The sequence below is a fragment of the Primulina huaijiensis genome, chromosome 12 (genome assembly GCF_012295235.1).
Source record: "Primulina huaijiensis isolate GDHJ02 chromosome 12, ASM1229523v2, whole genome shotgun sequence".
Lineage (NCBI taxonomy): Eukaryota > Viridiplantae > Streptophyta > Magnoliopsida > Lamiales > Gesneriaceae > Primulina > Primulina huaijiensis.
The window spans coordinates 4,434,440-4,452,943 of NC_133317.1; the positions used below are offsets into that span (position 1 = coordinate 4,434,440).

At 35.1% G+C, this 18,504-nt stretch overlaps 3 protein-coding genes across 7 annotated transcripts; 1 reads left to right on the forward strand and 2 right to left on the reverse strand.

Annotated features, from left to right (window-relative positions):
* Positions 1–254: 254 nt before the first annotated feature.
* On the reverse strand, positions 255–6,945 carry LOC140990103 (riboflavin biosynthesis protein PYRR, chloroplastic). Of its 3 annotated transcripts, none has more exons than XM_073459681.1 (9): positions 6,405–6,941; positions 5,408–5,542; positions 3,659–3,758; positions 3,397–3,522; positions 2,997–3,310; positions 2,160–2,279; positions 1,628–1,873; positions 1,423–1,548; positions 255–710 (listed from the first exon to the last, which is right to left on the reverse strand). In XM_073459681.1, exons 1-9 carry the CDS (start codon positions 6,765–6,767, stop codon positions 420–422), a joined length of 1,821 nt encoding a protein of 606 aa, XP_073315782.1. In that variant the 5' UTR covers positions 6,768–6,941; the 3' UTR covers positions 255–419. The 3 variants fall into 3 exon arrangements, with proteins under 3 accessions (XP_073315782.1, XP_073315784.1, XP_073315783.1); XM_073459683.1 differs by having other exon boundaries at positions 5,408–5,538; positions 6,405–6,706; XM_073459682.1 differs by lacking the exon at positions 1,628–1,873 and having other exon boundaries at positions 6,405–6,945.
* A 4,989-nt stretch (positions 6,946–11,934) lies between these two features.
* Positions 11,935–16,010, forward strand: LOC140989736 (proteinaceous RNase P 1, chloroplastic/mitochondrial-like). 3 transcript variants are annotated; one of them, XM_073459102.1, is made up of 6 exons: positions 11,935–13,239; positions 13,643–13,732; positions 13,863–14,044; positions 15,052–15,172; positions 15,492–15,560; positions 15,643–16,010. In XM_073459102.1, the coding sequence occupies exons 1-6, from the start codon at positions 12,091–12,093 to the stop codon at positions 15,742–15,744; spliced, it is 1,713 nt and encodes a 570-aa protein (XP_073315203.1). In that variant the 5' UTR covers positions 11,935–12,090; the 3' UTR covers positions 15,745–16,010. The 3 variants fall into 3 exon arrangements, 2 of the variants coding, with proteins under 2 accessions (XP_073315203.1, XP_073315204.1); XR_012177556.1 differs by lacking the exons at positions 15,492–15,560; positions 15,643–16,010 and adding an exon at positions 14,530–14,589 and having other exon boundaries at positions 15,052–15,174; XM_073459103.1 differs by lacking the exons at positions 15,052–15,172; positions 15,492–15,560; positions 15,643–16,010 and adding an exon at positions 14,122–14,492.
* Positions 15,886–17,826, reverse strand: LOC140989737 (thioredoxin F1, chloroplastic-like). The gene is made up of 3 exons (XM_073459105.1): positions 17,492–17,826; positions 16,234–16,333; positions 15,886–16,150 (listed from the first exon to the last, which is right to left on the reverse strand). The coding sequence occupies exons 1-3, from the start codon at positions 17,767–17,769 to the stop codon at positions 16,016–16,018; spliced, it is 513 nt and encodes a 170-aa protein (XP_073315206.1). The 5' UTR covers positions 17,770–17,826; the 3' UTR covers positions 15,886–16,015.
* Positions 17,827–18,504: the final 678 nt, after the last annotated feature.

The following is an 18,504-nucleotide window of genomic DNA, read 5'->3' on the forward strand; positions in this document are numbered from 1 at the left end:
TGAAATTCTAACAAGGATCTTTCTACTATTTGACTGGCCTAATTTTTTGAACAAGATATGATTTTGTCTATAAAATTATTTATTTTGTCACAAAGAGATTTTGAAAATATTATGTTTTATTGACAAAAATATTAGTTTTAATTTTTGCACAGTTGATTTCCAATAAATTCAAACTCGGTAGTCAATTGGTTGCTCAAAATGTAACTAATTCGTTGAATAAAGTGAATATTATATTGGTCCAAAATTAAGAGAAGTGAAACCAAAAATAATATATTTATTTTCCTAGTTTTGAAACAAAAAATGATAATTATGTTAATTCCATCCTACAATATAATGATTTATTCCCAGCAATTCTTCTATGCATGGATAGATGCACCTCTCATTGATATCACAAGTTACCTGAGCATGAATCACATCTTTCATGGCAATTTTTGAACCTCATTTTCCTCTAGCCCACAAGTCGTCTCGTTTGTTTCGGATGAAGATGCAGCGAGAAATTCTGATCTCAACTGCATCAACAGTCTTCCGAGATAGTTTAGCCCTTCGCCATCTCGACCTCCACCCCAAAACAGATCATGTGGCGAGGCTTCAACAAGGACTGATCCAGCAGTCGAGAGTAACATTGAGGTTAAATTAGAATATGTTGAAAACTTGCACTTCAAGGCCCTGTACATTACATTGATCTTGATAGATTCCCAATCAGATCTCACCTGCATGGTACATGAGAAGTTAGATCAGGCAGGTCACTCTTCGAGCCCACACAAGCAAGAGTCATTGTCTCTGCTTGAAACTAATTTTGAACCAATTACAACTTTGCACATAAGATTAACCAAGTTGTAAGAAAAATTATTGTAAAACCTTATAAACACTTGCATGTTCATCTTAATAATGGATGTAAGACTGTACATCACAAGGAATTAACCTAAACATAAGCAGATGTGATCAATCACTGACATGTAACAGCATCTTTGTACAACTAGCAGAAAATCATGATGGATTTTGGTCAGGAACCTAGTCCTTCAGATATGATCAAATAACCGTTTTGGCCTAAAACGCTTCTCTCCAGAGTTTTTTGTATTCTACCCAAATCATTCATATTAATCAAACAGTATCAAAACCAACAAATGAAACTGGGAAAAAAATCCATCTTAAACAAAAGTAATTCAACTTGATATACCATAATATTACAAGGTCATATCCATCAAGAGAATTGTAGAAACATTTCTAATGGAAATAATAGATGTAGGGTTTTTAACACATGATTATGTCTGTATCACCAAAAAACCAATCATTGTAGACTTTCCACCATTTTCGTCTTTGATATCCAATCTCCGGGTCATCAACCATGTCAGTTAAAATAAAGAAAAAGTGTATTCATGCTAGCACCACATGTCCATGGTAACAAGAATCTTTAAGTGATACCAGATCAGGGCATTGCCTCTGCATTTTCCTCCCTAATCGTGCTGCTTCCTCGGGACTTTTAGCATTTTTTATGTCTTCGAAGCAGTTCTTTCCAACAGGATCATCTACTCTAACAAACTTATGTGCCTACAAAATAGAGAGACATGGAAACAAATCTACAGAAGATTGCTGGAAAATTATTGTAACTATAAACCAAGAAAGAGACCTGGTAATAGTGCTCCACACTTTGCCATGTAGAAAAATCACCATTTTCACCAGGCATTTGAATTGGATGCGAAGAAAAGTTTGAAAAGGCACCATAAGGGTCCCATGTTTTGTAAAAGAATATGATACTTGCTTCATAAGGAGAAACAGTAGGATCGATCACAGAAGTTTCATCCATAGATGGAATCACAGGTGCTAAATCGGGAACTGGGTGAAGAAATCCACTTACAAGCATGTCAGGACCAATCTGCAGTTCATGCATCAAACATAAGGGACTATTGGAAAATGAATAAAAAGAATCCTAACTGGAAAAAGGTATTTGAAGTGGTAGTCCATGACTGCTTTATTCTTACATTCATATTTCAGAAGAGGGTTGATAAAGTCATGGTCAAAAAATCAACTAAAATCAAGATGCAAAACATAGTAGGCAGCTCGCGTAATGTTGATAAAGTCATGGCTGTAAACTTTTCTTTCCTTTTCAATAAAATGGAAATGAAAAACTAACATTCAACTATTTCAGAAATATCACGGACCTGCTCAAAATCGACATCATTTAATTCCAACGCCTGAGACATCTCTACCATCCCAAGTTCTCCAACGGGTGATGGTGCATTTTTCCCACCAATAATTTTAGGGGCAACAAAGGCATGTACCTGCATCAGCATAAAGCATGTAAAATCTGAAAAAAAAATAGAAAAACACTTGTGATTATTGACAAAGGACTATGTTCATGTTACTAAAACCTAATGCGTTCACATTCTACAATAATCAAGCAACTGGAAGAGCAAAGACAAGTAGGAGTCTGTTACGGGCCCACGTATATCGGGCCTAGAAAATCAGGACCATTCTTTTAATGCATAACACAAGGGGAAAGAGGAACAAATATATAAGGCTAGAGTTGGTTATAGGAAAGAGATTCTAATAGATTGTTTGTTTGGCTAGCTTTGTGCAAGGAAAGGACGGAGAGTGACTTTCTTCTTGTAAAAGGATTTAATCATTGGCTGGGTGCTTCACTCAGATTAATTTTCTTAGTGAATCGATCTATTTTCAGCTTAATTTGCAGTTAATTACTTTTGGTTTCGAGTGTTTGGAAATTTTGTTTGTATCAGAGTCACCAAGCAGAAAAATAAAATAGGAATCTGCACTCATGTGAAGATGGAAAAAAGGCAAAGCCAGAACTGGGTAAAATTATGAGTTTTTAAAATTATATCCAAGGATACAGGATTTGCACCACTCACAGTAAAATATCAAGGGATTGGCCTATAATGATGTATATAAATCACAAATTCAGGAGGTAAAGTTCTGCGCTAATGCCTTCTCATAGCAGAGACTAAACTCAAACGTTATAGAGCTAGATTAACTGGATATACCTTGTGTATAACACCATGAGAAATGGCAGATGCAGCCAGAGTACCTCCGCATTCCCACAAAATCGAAAGACAACCACGATCATATAAGTAATCCATTACCACTTTGGGATTTAAAATTTCGAACTCAACTACTTCAACACCCTTTGATGCAAGAAATTTTTGGAAACTCCTCCTTGCACCTCTCTGTGTTGCAACCATGGTGGGAACTTCAGTAACATCCCACAAGTATGCAGTCTCAGGAAGATCAAGAGATGTAGACATAACAATCCGTTGGGGCACATGTCCACCTCCATGTCTTGCCGTCAAACGTGGATCTAAATTTCAAAGTTGAATTAGAACAGGAGTTTGATATTTCAGCATCACAATCCATCAAAAGCTAAGAGCCATGACAGAGTCATACTATCTTGGCGTACAGTGTTTCCTCCAACAATAACAGCATCACTCCTGCCACGCAATTCGAAAACTCTGTTTCTTGACTTCTTGCTGCTAATCCATGATGCATGTCCACTACTTGCAGCAATTTTACCTGTTTCTCACAATTGCAGGATAATCAACACCACCAGTTATCTAACTTACGTTGAGGCCATTGGCCTGAAGACTAAGGCAATCAGATTTTTTCAAATGAATTTAATAGAAGCAATAAAAAATAAACCAGCACTGACCATCTAGAGTCATGGCGTATTTCAGTACAGAGAATGGAACTCCACAAGCGGTTCTATACAATAAAGGGGCATTCACTAGAAGACAGGATTCCACAGCTTCCTACAGAGAACAGACAAAGGCAACAAGGTGAATAAGTTGCAATGTTCTGTGCTGGTAATATAGCAAGCTCAAGTAGGAAAGGTCCTTACTGTAATTATATCAAGAACAGAAATTTTGAAATTAAAAAACCCATGTATAGGTGAAGCATGTAGCAAATTGGTACATAGATAATTAGAGCCGTCAATTTGGGTGGGTTGGGTACAATTTTATCACCTGCTTGAAGGCGAGTCAAAATGGACCGGCATGTTAGGGTTATGGGTTGAGGCAGGTTGGCCCGCGGGCCAACTCGCCATCTTTATTTAAAAAAAGTTAAATTTTTATTAATCATTAAACAATCGATTTTCCTCCCCATTCCCCAATTTTTATTAATTATTAAAAATTAATTTTATTAACAAATCATCGAGTTATGTTCTTTACTTAGTTGATATATTGGTTTACTGAAATATTAAGACAACTTTATCCGGTGAGGGTTAAAATATTTTGAAAATTATTGATGAAGAAAAGGAAATACGTGAAGAGAAAGAAGGAAATTTAAATGATTCAACGGTTTACGGTTGATGAATTTTGAACAATGGTTTATATTTTGTTAAACTTTATTCAATTTTAATTTTTTATGATAATGCGACCGATTGTCCAATCATTTTGTTAAATGTACCAGATTGTATGTGAATTATAAAATATGAATATGGATATGGATATGGATATGGATATATCTTTTTTAGGCGAGCCACCAGCATCCAGAGATAGGTCAGGTTGGGTTGAGGTTTTTCGAACTCGTCAAATTAACTGGCTAAGGCGGGGCAGGGCAAGTCGGGGTGGGCCGGCCCCATTTTTACAGCTCTATAGATAACCAAGTATTGTGCATACAAAATATTTATTGTCCAACATTATCAAATGTTTGATTACAAGATGAGACAACCAAATCAAAATATAAATTGCAAATAGGATAATGAAATCTAAGAAAAAGGCCATCAAACACCAATGAACTAACTTTAGAATATATTTCCATCTTTAACTTTCTATTTTATGGTTACATAGAAGAAATTATTCATAATCACACGTCTTTAGAAATGGGTGACATGCCATGAGTAAAGTTCCGTAACATGTATCTGTATCTGAGATCAACTTATTCTCGATTTTGAACCTTAATATGAGATAAAGGATCAACGGATAAACACCCCCGCATTACCACACATAATGAATAATGATTCCTTTTCATAATCTTCAAAAGAAGACATAACAATTACAAGAGAGTTATGGGACTGAGATTCAATACTAGTCATAGAGTAAAAATAAACATAGAGAGGATGCGTATGTCTGAGTTTGCGTACATCTGAGCCTGTCTTCTATGCTACATATGTGTGCGACACACATGTTTTAAGTTTGTTTATAAATGTAACTTATTTAGATGCATATACAAAAGAGTAAAAAAAACAAAACAAACAAACAAATTACGAGTCACTATATCAATGAAAAGCACATGGCCTGAACAGTAAAATCAGCTGAATTGAAAAACCAATCACGGAACATATTAATCAAGTGCCCGTAGTTTAGATTGTCATGACTCGTAACATATTCAAACATACAACTATACCATACCAAATAATTTTATGCAACAGTAAAAAACATTTGGGTTTTGGAAATGTGACCTCAATAGTTTTACATTGCAGATCTTCGCCTAGAACGTCAACCAAGAGTCCTTCACTTCTGAGAGCACGGATAGCCTTGCCCCGAAGATGATGCAAAGGATGCCTAATTCCAATCACAACCCTAGAGATACCTGCCTAAATATGCATACACAGAAGTGAGTTTTGCCTTAAAATTATTGGTCAGACATAGTCAGGTTTAGTGTCAATAAAAAAATAAAATGCAATGATAACAAACCTAAAGTAAGCCAGAATAAGGGAAAACAAGCGAGCATATTTCACACTTCGAGGGAAGACAATACAATGCAAGCTTAACTAGAATAAAAAAAAAAAACAAGCGAGCATATTTCACACTTCATGGGTGCAACATATAGAGAACCATTATTGAATAATACATGAGGATATGAAAGAAATCAATTTTTCAATGAGAGCCAAACTTACCATCTGCTGCCCATGCAAGCAGCAAACTTGCACTGGGAAAATAATTGGCAACAAACAGAATTTTCATGTAATTGCAATTCAAAATATTGATTCACATTCAAAGCTTTCTCAATAATATAAAATCATATTAAGGTAGCGGCAAAATGTGGCGGGTAGAGTAGGCACCATGCACCCAAACTATGTAATTTTTGTGGCAGACTAATAATTTCTTAAACAAAAAAGTCCACTAGCAGTAGTTAGTTTTAGTCGAACAGTAGATGTCACCGGACAAGGCATTTGTTGTCTTAATTCCAAAGGAGTTTAAAGCTACAGGATGATAAGTCCAACATAGAGCAAGAACCTAAATCAGCAGCTATGCAACCAAAGGTCGTACCATTGTTATAGGCGTAATAATTCCAACGAACAAATCAAAATGATTCAAGTATATAATCCCAATTTTAAGTAATCTAAAGCAAGAAACACTCAAGCAAGCATTGTCAGAAATTCGCACAAATTGAGGCCGGAGCACAAGATTCAGAAGCACAATATACAGAATAGAAATTGCTGGATGGCTATTCACCTGGATTAGAGCAGAGACCGCAGTTTGGTCCCCAAGACAGTGACTTGGCTCCAAGTTGAGATAAGCTGTGGCGGCACGGCATCGATCGCCAGAAGCCTGCACCGCCTGCACTTCTGGTGGGCTGGTCCCCTGCGCGTATAAATAGCCCTCGCCCACAACACTCCTCTCTTCAGCATCGGCAGTGGCTATAACGCAGCCGAAGTTAGGATGAGGGGCCGTAAAGCCTGCAGATTTGTCAGCCAAATGGGCCGCACGCTTGATGCAGGTGGCATCGAAGGCAAGCGAAGAAGAAGAAGAAGTTGCCCGGCAGATGAGGGCAGAAGGGAGATTAGATGGTCCTACTGCCACCGCTGCGTACACCATTACAAGAATTGCCCAATAACAAATATGATTTCTAATAAATATTCTTGTTTGTGATTCCTCATTTCAAAGGATCCCTGCTAAAACTAACTCGAACATGGTGTTTTACACACCAAATAAGAGCAAATCATAGTATCGCCTCTATTCAATTGATTTGAGGAAAAAACAAGTTCGAACATGAACATATTCATATTTTTTTCCGTAGATAACTTTGGGCAAAAACTTTTGTGAGACGGTTTCACGGGTGTGTGACGGATTTCTTATTTGGGTCATCCATGAAAAAGTATTACTTTTTATGTTAAGAGTATTACTTTTATTATGAATATGAGTAGGGTTGACCCGTCTCACGAATTAAGATCCGTGAGACGGTCTCACATGAGACCTACTCATAACTTTGTTTCCAAATTATTTTTTTGGTAGTTCACAAGACACTCATTATATTTATATTTTGTTAATAATGAAATTCGAGCAAATAATATTTAACTACTCGATATTTGAATTGAGATTAAAATTCGAGTCATAAAATTTTCTTGATAATTCGACTCGGTTTGATTCATTTACACGTGATATCATAATCTAGAATATTAAATTTATGAATATTTAAATATTTAGGGAAGAAAATTTAGAAAATATGGAGTTGCTATTGATTTATAAAATCATTGTATGTCATCATAATCATTAAAGTTTTTAATTACATATAATATTTTTATTTAATTATTTTGAAATCACATACTGATTTGTTGGTGATTTCTATAACCATGGAAAGGAACCAACATGAAAAATAATGGAAGGAACCAAATTTGAAGGCACCTTATGGGAGGAGTGTCAAAATCAGACACGACTCACAAACTTGATATGGTTCAACCCGAAAAAAATAAGGTTTGAGTTTGGGATTTTCAGGTTCGGATCAGATTGAGTTGGACCCGATAGCTGCTGATCCGGAAAAAATAATTAATCGGGTTGGGTTGGGTTCGGTTGACCCGAAAATTTTAATTTTTTAAAAAATATATAATTAATAAATATTGTCAACATTTTTATATATTGTAAGTCTGAAAAATATTTATTGTATATTTATATAATAAATTTTCATAATTTAATATTTATTTTGAACATTTTTATTTTTTAAACAATTGTTTATTTGATTTAGTAAATATATTTTATTTTTCTACAATTAGACTTTCAAATTCAAATAATATACATGTGAGAGATTTTGTTATTATTTGTTTAAATTAAAATATTATTATTATTATTTTGAATTTTATTTAAAAATTTTTTAAACAAATTCAAAATCGGGTTAATCTGGTTGATCGGGTTGATTCGGGTTCGGTTTAAGTATTTTCGGGTTGACTCAGGTTCAGGTTGAGCAATTTTTGAATAATACCATTGCTCAACTCGACCCAACCCAATCCATCCAACCCACCCGAATTGACACCCTTACTTAATGGGAAGGATTCAAAGGTGAGGCAAACAGAAGCATGATCCACCATGTCGCGAACAATTGCATCTGTTCATGGTGCTCTTTCGTTTATAACTATTATAATATTGTTATTTATTACGTCAATTCGATATTATATATGAATTTTGATGTTTGAACAAATGATTATGATCCAAAAAATATGTCATATCACTTAGAATGATTCGAACACTATGAATGTTGAATCATTACTCATTTTCGAATATAACAAAAGAGAACACATGATATTAAAGCGTGAAACTCCATTATGCACAAAAACACTATTATTTTCGTTAAAAACATATTTTCCTCTCAAATTACTTGCTGTCAAAGTATTATTTGGATATTGTCACATTGCATAAACAATATACAAACATGCAGTTAACAAGTTTGAAGAAATTCAAGGTATTTGATGTTGTTTTCAAGCGTGTATTTTGAAAACATCATTATTATAAATCATTTGTATCTTGGAAGAACATTTTCTTAATTCAAGTACATCATCGTGGAAGGAGCAAATAGTTTATTAAGGAAAGTGATCTTACATTGTGCAATGTATGTGTAAACATCCATATCCTTTGCACATGTAGAAAAAGTAAAAAAAAAAAAAAAAAAAAAAAAAAAAAAAAAAAAATCAAATATAAACAATTATTCATCATATTTAAATAAATAAAAATTTTAAAAAGCTAACATGATTGAAATTATATTTTTAATTATTCAAAGATTTTAATTTATATTATATCTAATTAGTATCATGTGCATTGCTAACCTTTGCACGTTATATTTTTAACATCAAAAAATTTAATTTATATCATCTCTAATTTGTATCTGTCTTACTTCAAATATTTTAATTTATGTTATATCTAATTATATATTATAAGTGCGTAACACGTGCATTGTCCCCACGTGCAAAACATCACATTTTGAATGTCATATTTTTAACTTCAAAATTTTAATTTATATTATATTTAATTTACATCTACATGTATTACATTGTGCTCAATTGATATCAGGATTGAATTGCATTGTCAAGATCTATATGTTCAGGTGGTTTTGGATTCGAATCCTGAGAAGGTAAAAGCTCAAATGCCTGGGCTGGAGAAGTCCTATAAATAATGATCGCGGGTGAGTGGTGTCGAGACACGTGCAAAACATCCCACATAACACATTATGATTTGAACTTGAAATATTTTTATATAAATTATATCTAATTAGGGTTTAGGCGTAAAACTGGTGCAATACATTAAGTGACCAATTAGATATAATATAAATTAAACCAAAGGCAGTGTGAGTTTCATATCTTAAATCTCCAATCGTGAGTATTGATGTTAAAAACTTGCTCAAATTTACACCCCTAAACCAGGTCAACATAGGGAGTTGACACAATAGTTAATCTTTTGGGAGTGAGAGAATCCATAAATGATTGGCAAGCGTATCTCCTATCTTTGTTTAATTTGGTAAATTTGCAGGATACTCAAGACGTACAAATGATTCCAACCACAGAAATTATGATGGAATATCAGAAGTCACCCAGAAGAAATTTAAGTGAACTTGTGAGATGCAGAAGTTAAAAAGAATCCAAAAGAAATTATTTATTCATTTCACACAGAAATAGTTGACAGGGATAACAGAAATTCAAACCCTGAGACCAGAAAAGATTCACAGCGCTTTTAAGTTGAAATGAACCTCATCAGACAAAGTTTGCAACAGTCGTCTCATGGATAAATGCTTACCTCACCATAAGCAAAACCTTAAACCTATCGAACAGAACTTGATAGATACTAGAGAAACTCAACAAAAAAATTTCATTCTTTTTGGTTCTTGAAGCAAAGAAAAAATAATTGATTTCAGAAGTTGTATGGCAGCAAAGCACTCACCAAAAATAATCAGGCAAAAGTACATGCACAGTATATGCACAAAATATGCACAGATAACAAATAAAGCTCCGAGGAAATCTCATAAATCAAGATGGAATTTCATCTTACATCAAGGGATTAAACCCACCACAAATATTTCTAAATATTTAATAGGAAAGATATGGTCAACTTAAAGATAAGTGCAGAGGAAATCCAACACTAAATTATACTCACAGTCACAATCAGTCCATCCCATGTTCTGATTTTCAAGGCCATACAAAATGAGCTTGTCTGACAATACAATATCTGCAAATAAAAGAGCAGAAAAATAAATTCATATGCGCCTATTTAGCAAGTCATGAATTGATTCATAGGCATCTTTGATGTAAGTCATCAATTACTATCTATTTCCTTTCAGGAAACAAGTCATTTGTCAGTTAATATTTTGAATTAAAGTAAAGATATGCCATACAAGAAAAACATGAAACTAAAAAAGGTTTGCTCATAGCATAGAACCCATAAATATAGGAAGATCAACAAAGAGAACAAATTATTTCAGCACATTCCTGGACTAATTGCTGGAAAATTATAATATCATTCCCAATTTCATGGCACTAAATTAAACAGAGATTGTTTTCAATGAGAATATAACAAACCTTTGCAATGATGACATATATATAATTTATTACATACCCTTCATCCACCCAACCCTTCATAGCACAAACCACCCAAAACAGTAAAACATCAAAGGAATACAATATCATGTTTTTATATCGCAAATAAAACACATGGTTCCAATGACTGAAGTCTTCGCAAGGGATAAGAGAAGTTTCCTATCTAACACATGCTTAAAACCATCTGTGTTTCATCAGATTGGTTCTTACTATTATTTCTGTTTTCTATCTCCGTGCCACCTTAATGCTTAAGACTACACTATCTGTATTTCATAATGCATTAGTTGTTACTTTTATTTCTGTTGCTTGTATCTGTGTCACCTAATGGTAAAATTCCACAAACATCATCCACTGCAAATAATAATATCACAAAAAAACGTTTCTTAATGCTAATGCATGATCGATACATAAAGAACACAAATAGCTAACACTAGATTGAAACATTAAGCCAACTAATACGAACATTAACAAATCAGACAACCACAAACACTTTCACCCCTACATGGTACATCAGTTAAACCTGCATTGAACATAAGTTACATCACCAGATAATTATCTTCTTAGAATTCATATTTGAAAGAACAAATGCACAAGTTAACTCAATCACATGCAATAGAGATACATACATACGCTGCGTCATAAAATGGCCCATCGCAGCATAGATGGAAATCAATGGAAGCTAGCATTCTGCCATGGCGCCGGGAGTCATGCTCCCAAAGAGCGCTTAATGCTGCCTTCTCCCGGCCACAGCCACCCAACTTGTGAAGAACCTCGAAATACATTACATTAACCAACAAAAACATCACAGGCAGAACCAAAATCACAGCCTTCCTCCCGCAATCCATCACCACCGCCAAAAAACCCCGGACAGCAATCCAGCTCTGAGTCTGGACTGGGACTCCCATCGTTTACATTTCAACAGCAAATTTTTCCAAAAAAATTATTTCCTGAAATACATGTAAAGGAATTTTTTTTAGCATTGGAATTTCACTTGTTTTGTATTTTAATCTCATAATTTATTAATTTTTTGTTTTCACCAATTTACTTAAATTTTTGTGTTTTTTAGAAATTACTAAACTCACAAACATATATTATACATACTTTAAAAATATATATAAGGAAAAATAAAAAGAAAAAAACGCTTTATATTTCTTTTTTATACGAAAGAAAAATAAGATATCTTTGTCCGTCATCTATAGCTTCAAATTTCCCATTCTCTGTTCTGAGATTGATAGTACCACTGTGAAATTCCATCATGTTTTTCAAATCGTGGATGCGAAGAGTACGTCCATCGAACACGTAGTTTGCGTTGTGGGAGTGTGTGGTCGACACCTTAAGTACCAGGAATGCTCGTTCGCATGACTACTTTATCAGCTAAAGCCTCTCCTCTTCTTTCCCTTTTCTCCAAAAACTCTACTTCAATCTGTTTCCGCCTCAGAAGCTTCAATTATCTGTTGCACTACTGTCACTTGATGCCTATTTCGTTCAATGCCAAAACCCAACCAAAATTTCCCTTTTTGATGGCGATAAAAAGATCCCATTTTTCCACCACAACAGCTGAGGCACTTGTCCAAGAGCCTACAGATTCGGGCACTCGAAGATCCAGGAAAAAGGCTCTTCGGGAGTCCCCACAGATGATTCTGCGTGCGAAACTGGAGCAGTGTTCCAAGAGCGGTGACTTAGCAGAAGCCCTTCGCCTTTACGATGAGGCGATAATCAACAATGTTCAGCTGAATGTGTATCATTACAATGTCTTGCTTTATTTATGTTCAACGAAAAGTGATGGTATTCGAACGGATGTTCTAAGCTTGGAAAGAGGGTTTGAGATTTTTGAACGGATGGGCATTGATAAGGTGGTGCCGAATGAGGCAACATTTACTAATGCTTCAAGATTGGCAGCTGCCAAAAAAGATCCTGAGCGAGCTTTCGGTTTAGTTAAGAAAATGAAGGCAGATGGTATTGCTCCAAAGTTGAGGTCTTATGGGCCAGCTCTGTTTGGGTTTTGTGAGAAGGGGATGGCTGATGAGGCATACAAGGTGGATTCTCATATGATGGATAACATGGTTTTGGCTGAAGAGTCTGAGCTTTCAGCATTATTGAAAGTTAGTTCCGAGACTGAGAGGGAAGAGAAAGTGTATGAAATGCTGCATAGGTTGAGAGCTGTAGTGAGACAAGTTTCAGAGGAGACTGCTGTGGTGGTGGAGGATTGGTTTGGGTCCAAGAAGGCAGCAGAAATTGGTTTGGAGAAGTGGGATTCAGAGAGGGTGAAGAAAGGAATTGTTGAGGGAGGTGGTGGATGGCATGGTCAAGGGTGGTTGGGGACAGGAAACTGGAGATTGGTGAGGACCTCGATAACCAATACCGGTGTTTGTCAGTCATGTGGGCAGAAGCTAGATTGTATTGATATTGATCCTAGGGAGACAGATAATTTTGCAAAGTGTTTGGCTGATCTGGCTTGCCAAAAGGAAGCTAGAAAAAACTTTTTGCAATTTCAGGTACTGACTTAGTATTTGGTTTCCACGGTCAAGACCTTTCGAAATCTGTGCTGTGTGTGTGGAAAATATAGCATTTCTTCGTCTGAAAATTGTAGGATTTGATATGACTGCTGCAACTTTGCTTGATGACATTTTGAAACGGTACTGAGTTTGAAAAGAAACGAGGATAACTTCTCAGTGTTTGGATGGTAATTCTATAACTTATGGTGTCTGTCTTATAATATGGCAGGACATTTTTTTGTTTATAACAAGTTAAATTGAAATAAGATGTCTCGGGCATCACCTGTTGTTATTAATGATGTAATCTGACAACATCATTGTTATACTGGAAAAGTGCAATATTTAACTTGGGTAAGCATTTAACAGCAAAGATTTCAAGTCTAATGCTTGTGTACTGGTACAGGAGTGGCTTCAACGGCATGGTCCATTTGATGCTGTAATTGATGGTGCAAATTTGGGCCTTGCTAATCAACATGTTTTGAATTTTTTTCAGGTAAATATGAAATTTGACTCCTTTCATCGCCTGTCTTTGTGATAGACAATTAGAAGTGAATTAGTAAGGTTATGAGACTTGTGTTTTTTTTCATGCGTGGATAAATGACTCATAGTGGCCATTGTCATAGATCAATAGAGTTGTGAAAGAAATACGGCAAATCAGCCCTTCAAAGAAATTGCCTCTTGTTATTTTACACCAGAGTAGAGTGACTGGCGGTCCTGCTCAGCACCCTAACAACAAAAAGTTATTGGAAAGTTGGAAACGGGCTGGAGCACTCTATGCAACACCTCTTGGTTCAAATGACGATTGGTATTATTTAATAATCAGATTCAATCAGTTTCTCTTAATGCTGAATCACAATTTTTTGTGTTCTTTTCTTCATACAGTTCCTGTATACTTAGTTGCTAGCTATCTGAATAATCCAGCCATCAACTAGGTTGAAAATTATGCTTTCAGTTATGCTTAATAGAGAGACCTATGTAGCCGATATAGCTCATTTGGGTCTAATGCCTGCATGTTATTGATATCTGTGAACCACAATGTCTTTCAAGGTTCTGTTGTTGTTATCTATGCACGATGTTAATGAATAATTTTTTACAAGGGAAGTTGGTTATTTCAACTCCATTGTAGTGATGTAAATTGTTAGATACACATCTTGCTTATATTGTTATTTATTGAAGTGAAATTTTGGGAGTTCCATGACCACACAATATTGATTGATTTCAAATAGTGGTTTACCCTAACTCAGTTTTGTTGTTTCTTTTTTCATATGTGATTCAATGAAACCAATAAAGAAATATCTACTGACATTGGAATGCTCTGTTCAAAGCCTGATATCACGTATGACATCACAGGTTAATATCTATTAGGTCAATAAAAGCATATTCACTTGGTGGAGATAATTTTGAGAAGAAATTTTCTTGTTTCATTTTTCAATTAAAAATGATCCATGCACAAGATCACTGTGTTTGGCGAGGCATTCAGCGCAGTCAAAATAATTAAGCTATAAAAGTGAAAGGAATCAGGTAGGAGTATAAACGGCATAATATGGGAGAGTCTTTTCATTAATATATCAGTGGCCATGTTTCTACAACACATGCTACACAAAAATTTATTAATTTTGGTCATTGAGAAGCATATCTTATTTAACAAATATCAATCTCTCTCTCAATTTTCAATACTTACCAGTCTCGTTTATCTGTTCTTACTTGTCTTATGCCACTCGACTTTGAGATTACGCGAAATGCGAGATATTTACCTGTTACTGATGTCTCTGTGGTACAGGTCCATTATCTGTTTTTCTCTTCTTTCCCTAGGTACTGGTTGTATGCTGCTGTAAGTTCAAAGTGTTTGCTGGTGACAAATGATGAGATGAGAGACCACTTGTTTGAACTTTTAGGCAATAGCTTCTTCCCTAGATGGAAAGAAAAACATCAGGTATTTGTTACTTTTCTTTCAATTTTTGATTCATTCGAACTTCTTCGATGCTGCATTGCTAGGGATTGTTAATTACTTGTATATAAATGATGCATTCTGAATGGTTGTTCTATCTTCCCAATGGCAATCAGAACATAGCAAGCAGGAATAAGACATTCTTGGCTACGGTCTCTTATATATGTATATATTTTTATTTCCAACCGTTCCGTTTTTAATATCAATTATAGAAAGCTAGCTTACATGCGCGTTACGTTAGCAAAACTGGATTGTCATTAACATATGAGATTGAAAATGGTTGTATTGTGCCGATGAATGGCAGGTCCGATTAAAACCTTCTATCAATGGGCTGAGCCTCCATATGCCACCACCATATTCAATTGTCATCCAGGTGAGTTAATGAGCAAAGGATCTCCACGCCTGTTAGTTTCATGTCTGAAAAGCTCTATGAATCGTGTGCAAATGAATTGCAGGAGTCAGAACAGGGCAGTTGGCATGTTCCAACTGTTACAGGAGATGATCTTGAGATCCCAAGACAATGGCTTTGTGTAACAAGGAGTAGGGAGAGAAATTAGAGGAATTCTTATTGATATTTTTTAATCCTCGTGTTTTTTTACACAGTTATTTTTACACAGTTAAAGGTAAATAAGCTCAAGATCAGATCATCTTTTGTACATGTCGCCATGCAAGCATCCACACGTTAACCCACAAAACACTTGAACAACTCAAATATTTTTGCACCACTCACCATCTTTTAGAGCTATAATTTTTATTTGCACGAATTTAGAATCATAAAAGTTCATCTATTTAACAAAGTTATAAACAAGCTTAAAATTTAAAAGAGTTCTAGCTGCTTCTTGCATTCTCAATGGCGAGGACTAAATCATCATATTTGGCTCCAGTAACTTCTTTTACGATCTTGCTATCCTTCAATATCTTGAATGTAGGAACCACCTTAATCCCTAGTTCCTTTGACAGAGGCTGTTGATAGATCATCATAAAACATCAACCTTGAGTTTGATGCATAGATTTAGGAAAAAGAGACGAGATAGAACCGCACGCACCTTGTTATCTTGGTTGCAGTCGAGCTTTAAGAAGATAACATCATCATATTTTTCAGACAATCGTTGAAATTTTGGCGCCATCACCTTACATGGACCACACCTGTATGTTGGAAACCAAATCCAAAGGTTTGACAGATGACCAAAACTTAGCATACTCCGTAGCAATTAAAGCATTAGATCTCAACCGTATCAAAAACTGGACGCAGATACAATTAGGTTGAATAAAAATGACAATCTTGGCACCTTAAATAACGTAAATGGTTTTTGCAAAAAGCAAGCCCACCACCCAAGAATAACCAGTGTTCAATTCTTGAGATATATCACGGGTTCTCACAAATATCAGTTTCCTCTAAAATCTTGGTATAAATTGCTAATATCCTAAACTTCCGTGGAACTTCCAAGGCTATGATATGAAATGAAACTGTGAACAGTAATATCCTAAAACTGCAAGTAATGATGATTTCGTGAATACCGAACACTTGTGATCCTGGATGAGTTAAACATTCCGTCAACCGAAATAGACCAACCAAGAAAAAATCTACGCTAAAATATTCAATGACAGAAAACAGGACAGAACTTCAGTCTGATGGCTGAAGTGAAATGAAAAAGTTCCTAGCTCTTCCTATTGTTACCGTGGTAACGAATCAGCACACATGAATTCAATGTATGTAGCACAGTCCACGAGATTATGAACAATCGCTATGAAAATGGGCATCAAATCATGACATAAATACTCTAGTCAAGTGCATCATTACTGGATCACGTCCATAAGAAGCTGTGGATCTTGAAACGTCACTAAATGAATCAAACATGAAACTGTTGAATTCATTCCCCGGATTGGGGAACCATTTTTTATTGTTTAAAACTTCAAGATTATAAAAACGTCCAGGCAAAAACAAAGTGTATACTTGTCGATCCTAATCAAAGATGATTGCAACTAATTATTTAGATACCTTGTTTTATAAAAAAAAAACATAGCAAGATACATTCTTTTTCAGTGTACTATTGAGTTTACAGACTTTAAATTTCATCTTCGGCCCGGAAAAATGCATATATAGGGGGGTTCCCTCAATGTTCGTATCACAAATCACAATGCTGCTTCATTGAACCTAGTTTGATCCATTCACAACCACCCTAGCAATTCCAACATGAAATCAACAAACGCTGACAAATTTTCACAATAGAAACAACTAATAAATCAACAACAATAAGCAGGATCGACACACGTAGAAAACCTGGATAACTATAATGAACTCACCACTGAGTATACATATCGACGACTACAACCTTAGTGCCAGCTGCTTCCACGGTGGGCCAGAAGGTATGCAAACCGACCTCAGTCACTCTGCCCACCTCCGCCACCGCGGCTGCGGCGTCCAAGCTCGACTTGACCCGATACCCCACTCTCAGCCGCCTCTCCGTCCGGCGGTAATCACCTGCAACGCAGACCACAGGTTGGCCCGAAATGATCTTGTGAGACACCGGCTTTTGCGCCAATGAACTCAACGCTGACGCACCGTAGAACTGCAAAGCCATTTGCACCCTTGGAATTGCTTAGTACGTACAGAGAATGGATCGAAGGCACCACGGCCAGGAACCAAAGTGGAGAAAATATATATACACACACATAGATGGAGATCGGACTATCAGTTATGGCGTCGTGAAACTACTATTTTACCCTCGAGAATCCAAAGGGTTTGGGAATATCTTGGGCGAATTTCGGGATTTCGACATAATATTTGTGGCACAGGCATAACGGTCCATCTTAATAAAAGGCCAAATTTAGATTTTTATTATTTTTTTTTAGAATTTTACAGATTATTAAAGATTTTTACGGAATCTTGTGAACTTAGTTTATATGGCTTTTATTGATATTTGTAAACTTTATCAAGAATCTTATGAATTTTGTGATTTATGTTTGTGATTTTTTTAATTTTTTTGAACTAATAATTGAACGTGAATGATTTTTAATTATTTAAAATATTTTTATGTATCAATATAAATATTTTTTACTTATTGATTTAATTTACGAAAGATAATAAATAAATCGGTATTAAATTTATTGTAACATTTTTTTATAAAGAATATATAAATTTTGTTTTAGACAATACGTCAAACAAAAAAAATAAACAAAACAATTATCTATACCTGAAAATATAGAATAGTTATGTTAAAATACATTTGATTAGCGTAACTTTATAAAATTTTAATATATTTAATTTATTATGATTATTATTATGTATGTTTAAAATTTTAAGAGATTTTGTGAGA

Coding starts and splice junctions, on each gene's coding strand:
- LOC140990103 (XM_073459681.1), bottom strand. CDS start 6,767: ATGGTGTACGCAGCGGTGGCAGTAGGACCATCTAATCTCCCTTCTGCC. Junction 3,311..3,396: donor AAACACTGTACGCCAAGATA/GTATGACTCTGT, acceptor TTTGAAATTTAG/ATCCACGTTTGACGGCAAGA. Junction 2,280..2,996: donor CTCATGGTGTTATACACAAG/GTATATCCAGTT, acceptor ATGCTGATGCAG/GTACATGCCTTTGTTGCCCC.
- LOC140989736 (XM_073459102.1), top strand. CDS start 12,091: ATGCTCGTTCGCATGACTACTTTATCAGCTAAAGCCTCTCCTCTTCTT. Junction 15,173..15,491: donor GATGGAAAGAAAAACATCAG/GTATTTGTTACT, acceptor GATGAATGGCAG/GTCCGATTAAAACCTTCTAT. Junction 15,561..15,642: donor CATATTCAATTGTCATCCAG/GTGAGTTAATGA, acceptor AATGAATTGCAG/GAGTCAGAACAGGGCAGTTG.
- LOC140989737 (XM_073459105.1), bottom strand. CDS start 17,769: ATGGCTTTGCAGTTCTACGGTGCGTCAGCGTTGAGTTCATTGGCGCAA. Junction 16,334..17,491: donor GTCGATATGTATACTCAGTG/GTGAGTTCATTA, acceptor TCCAACATACAG/GTGTGGTCCATGTAAGGTGA. Junction 16,151..16,233: donor ACTGCAACCAAGATAACAAG/GTGCGTGCGGTT, acceptor ATCTATCAACAG/CCTCTGTCAAAGGAACTAGG.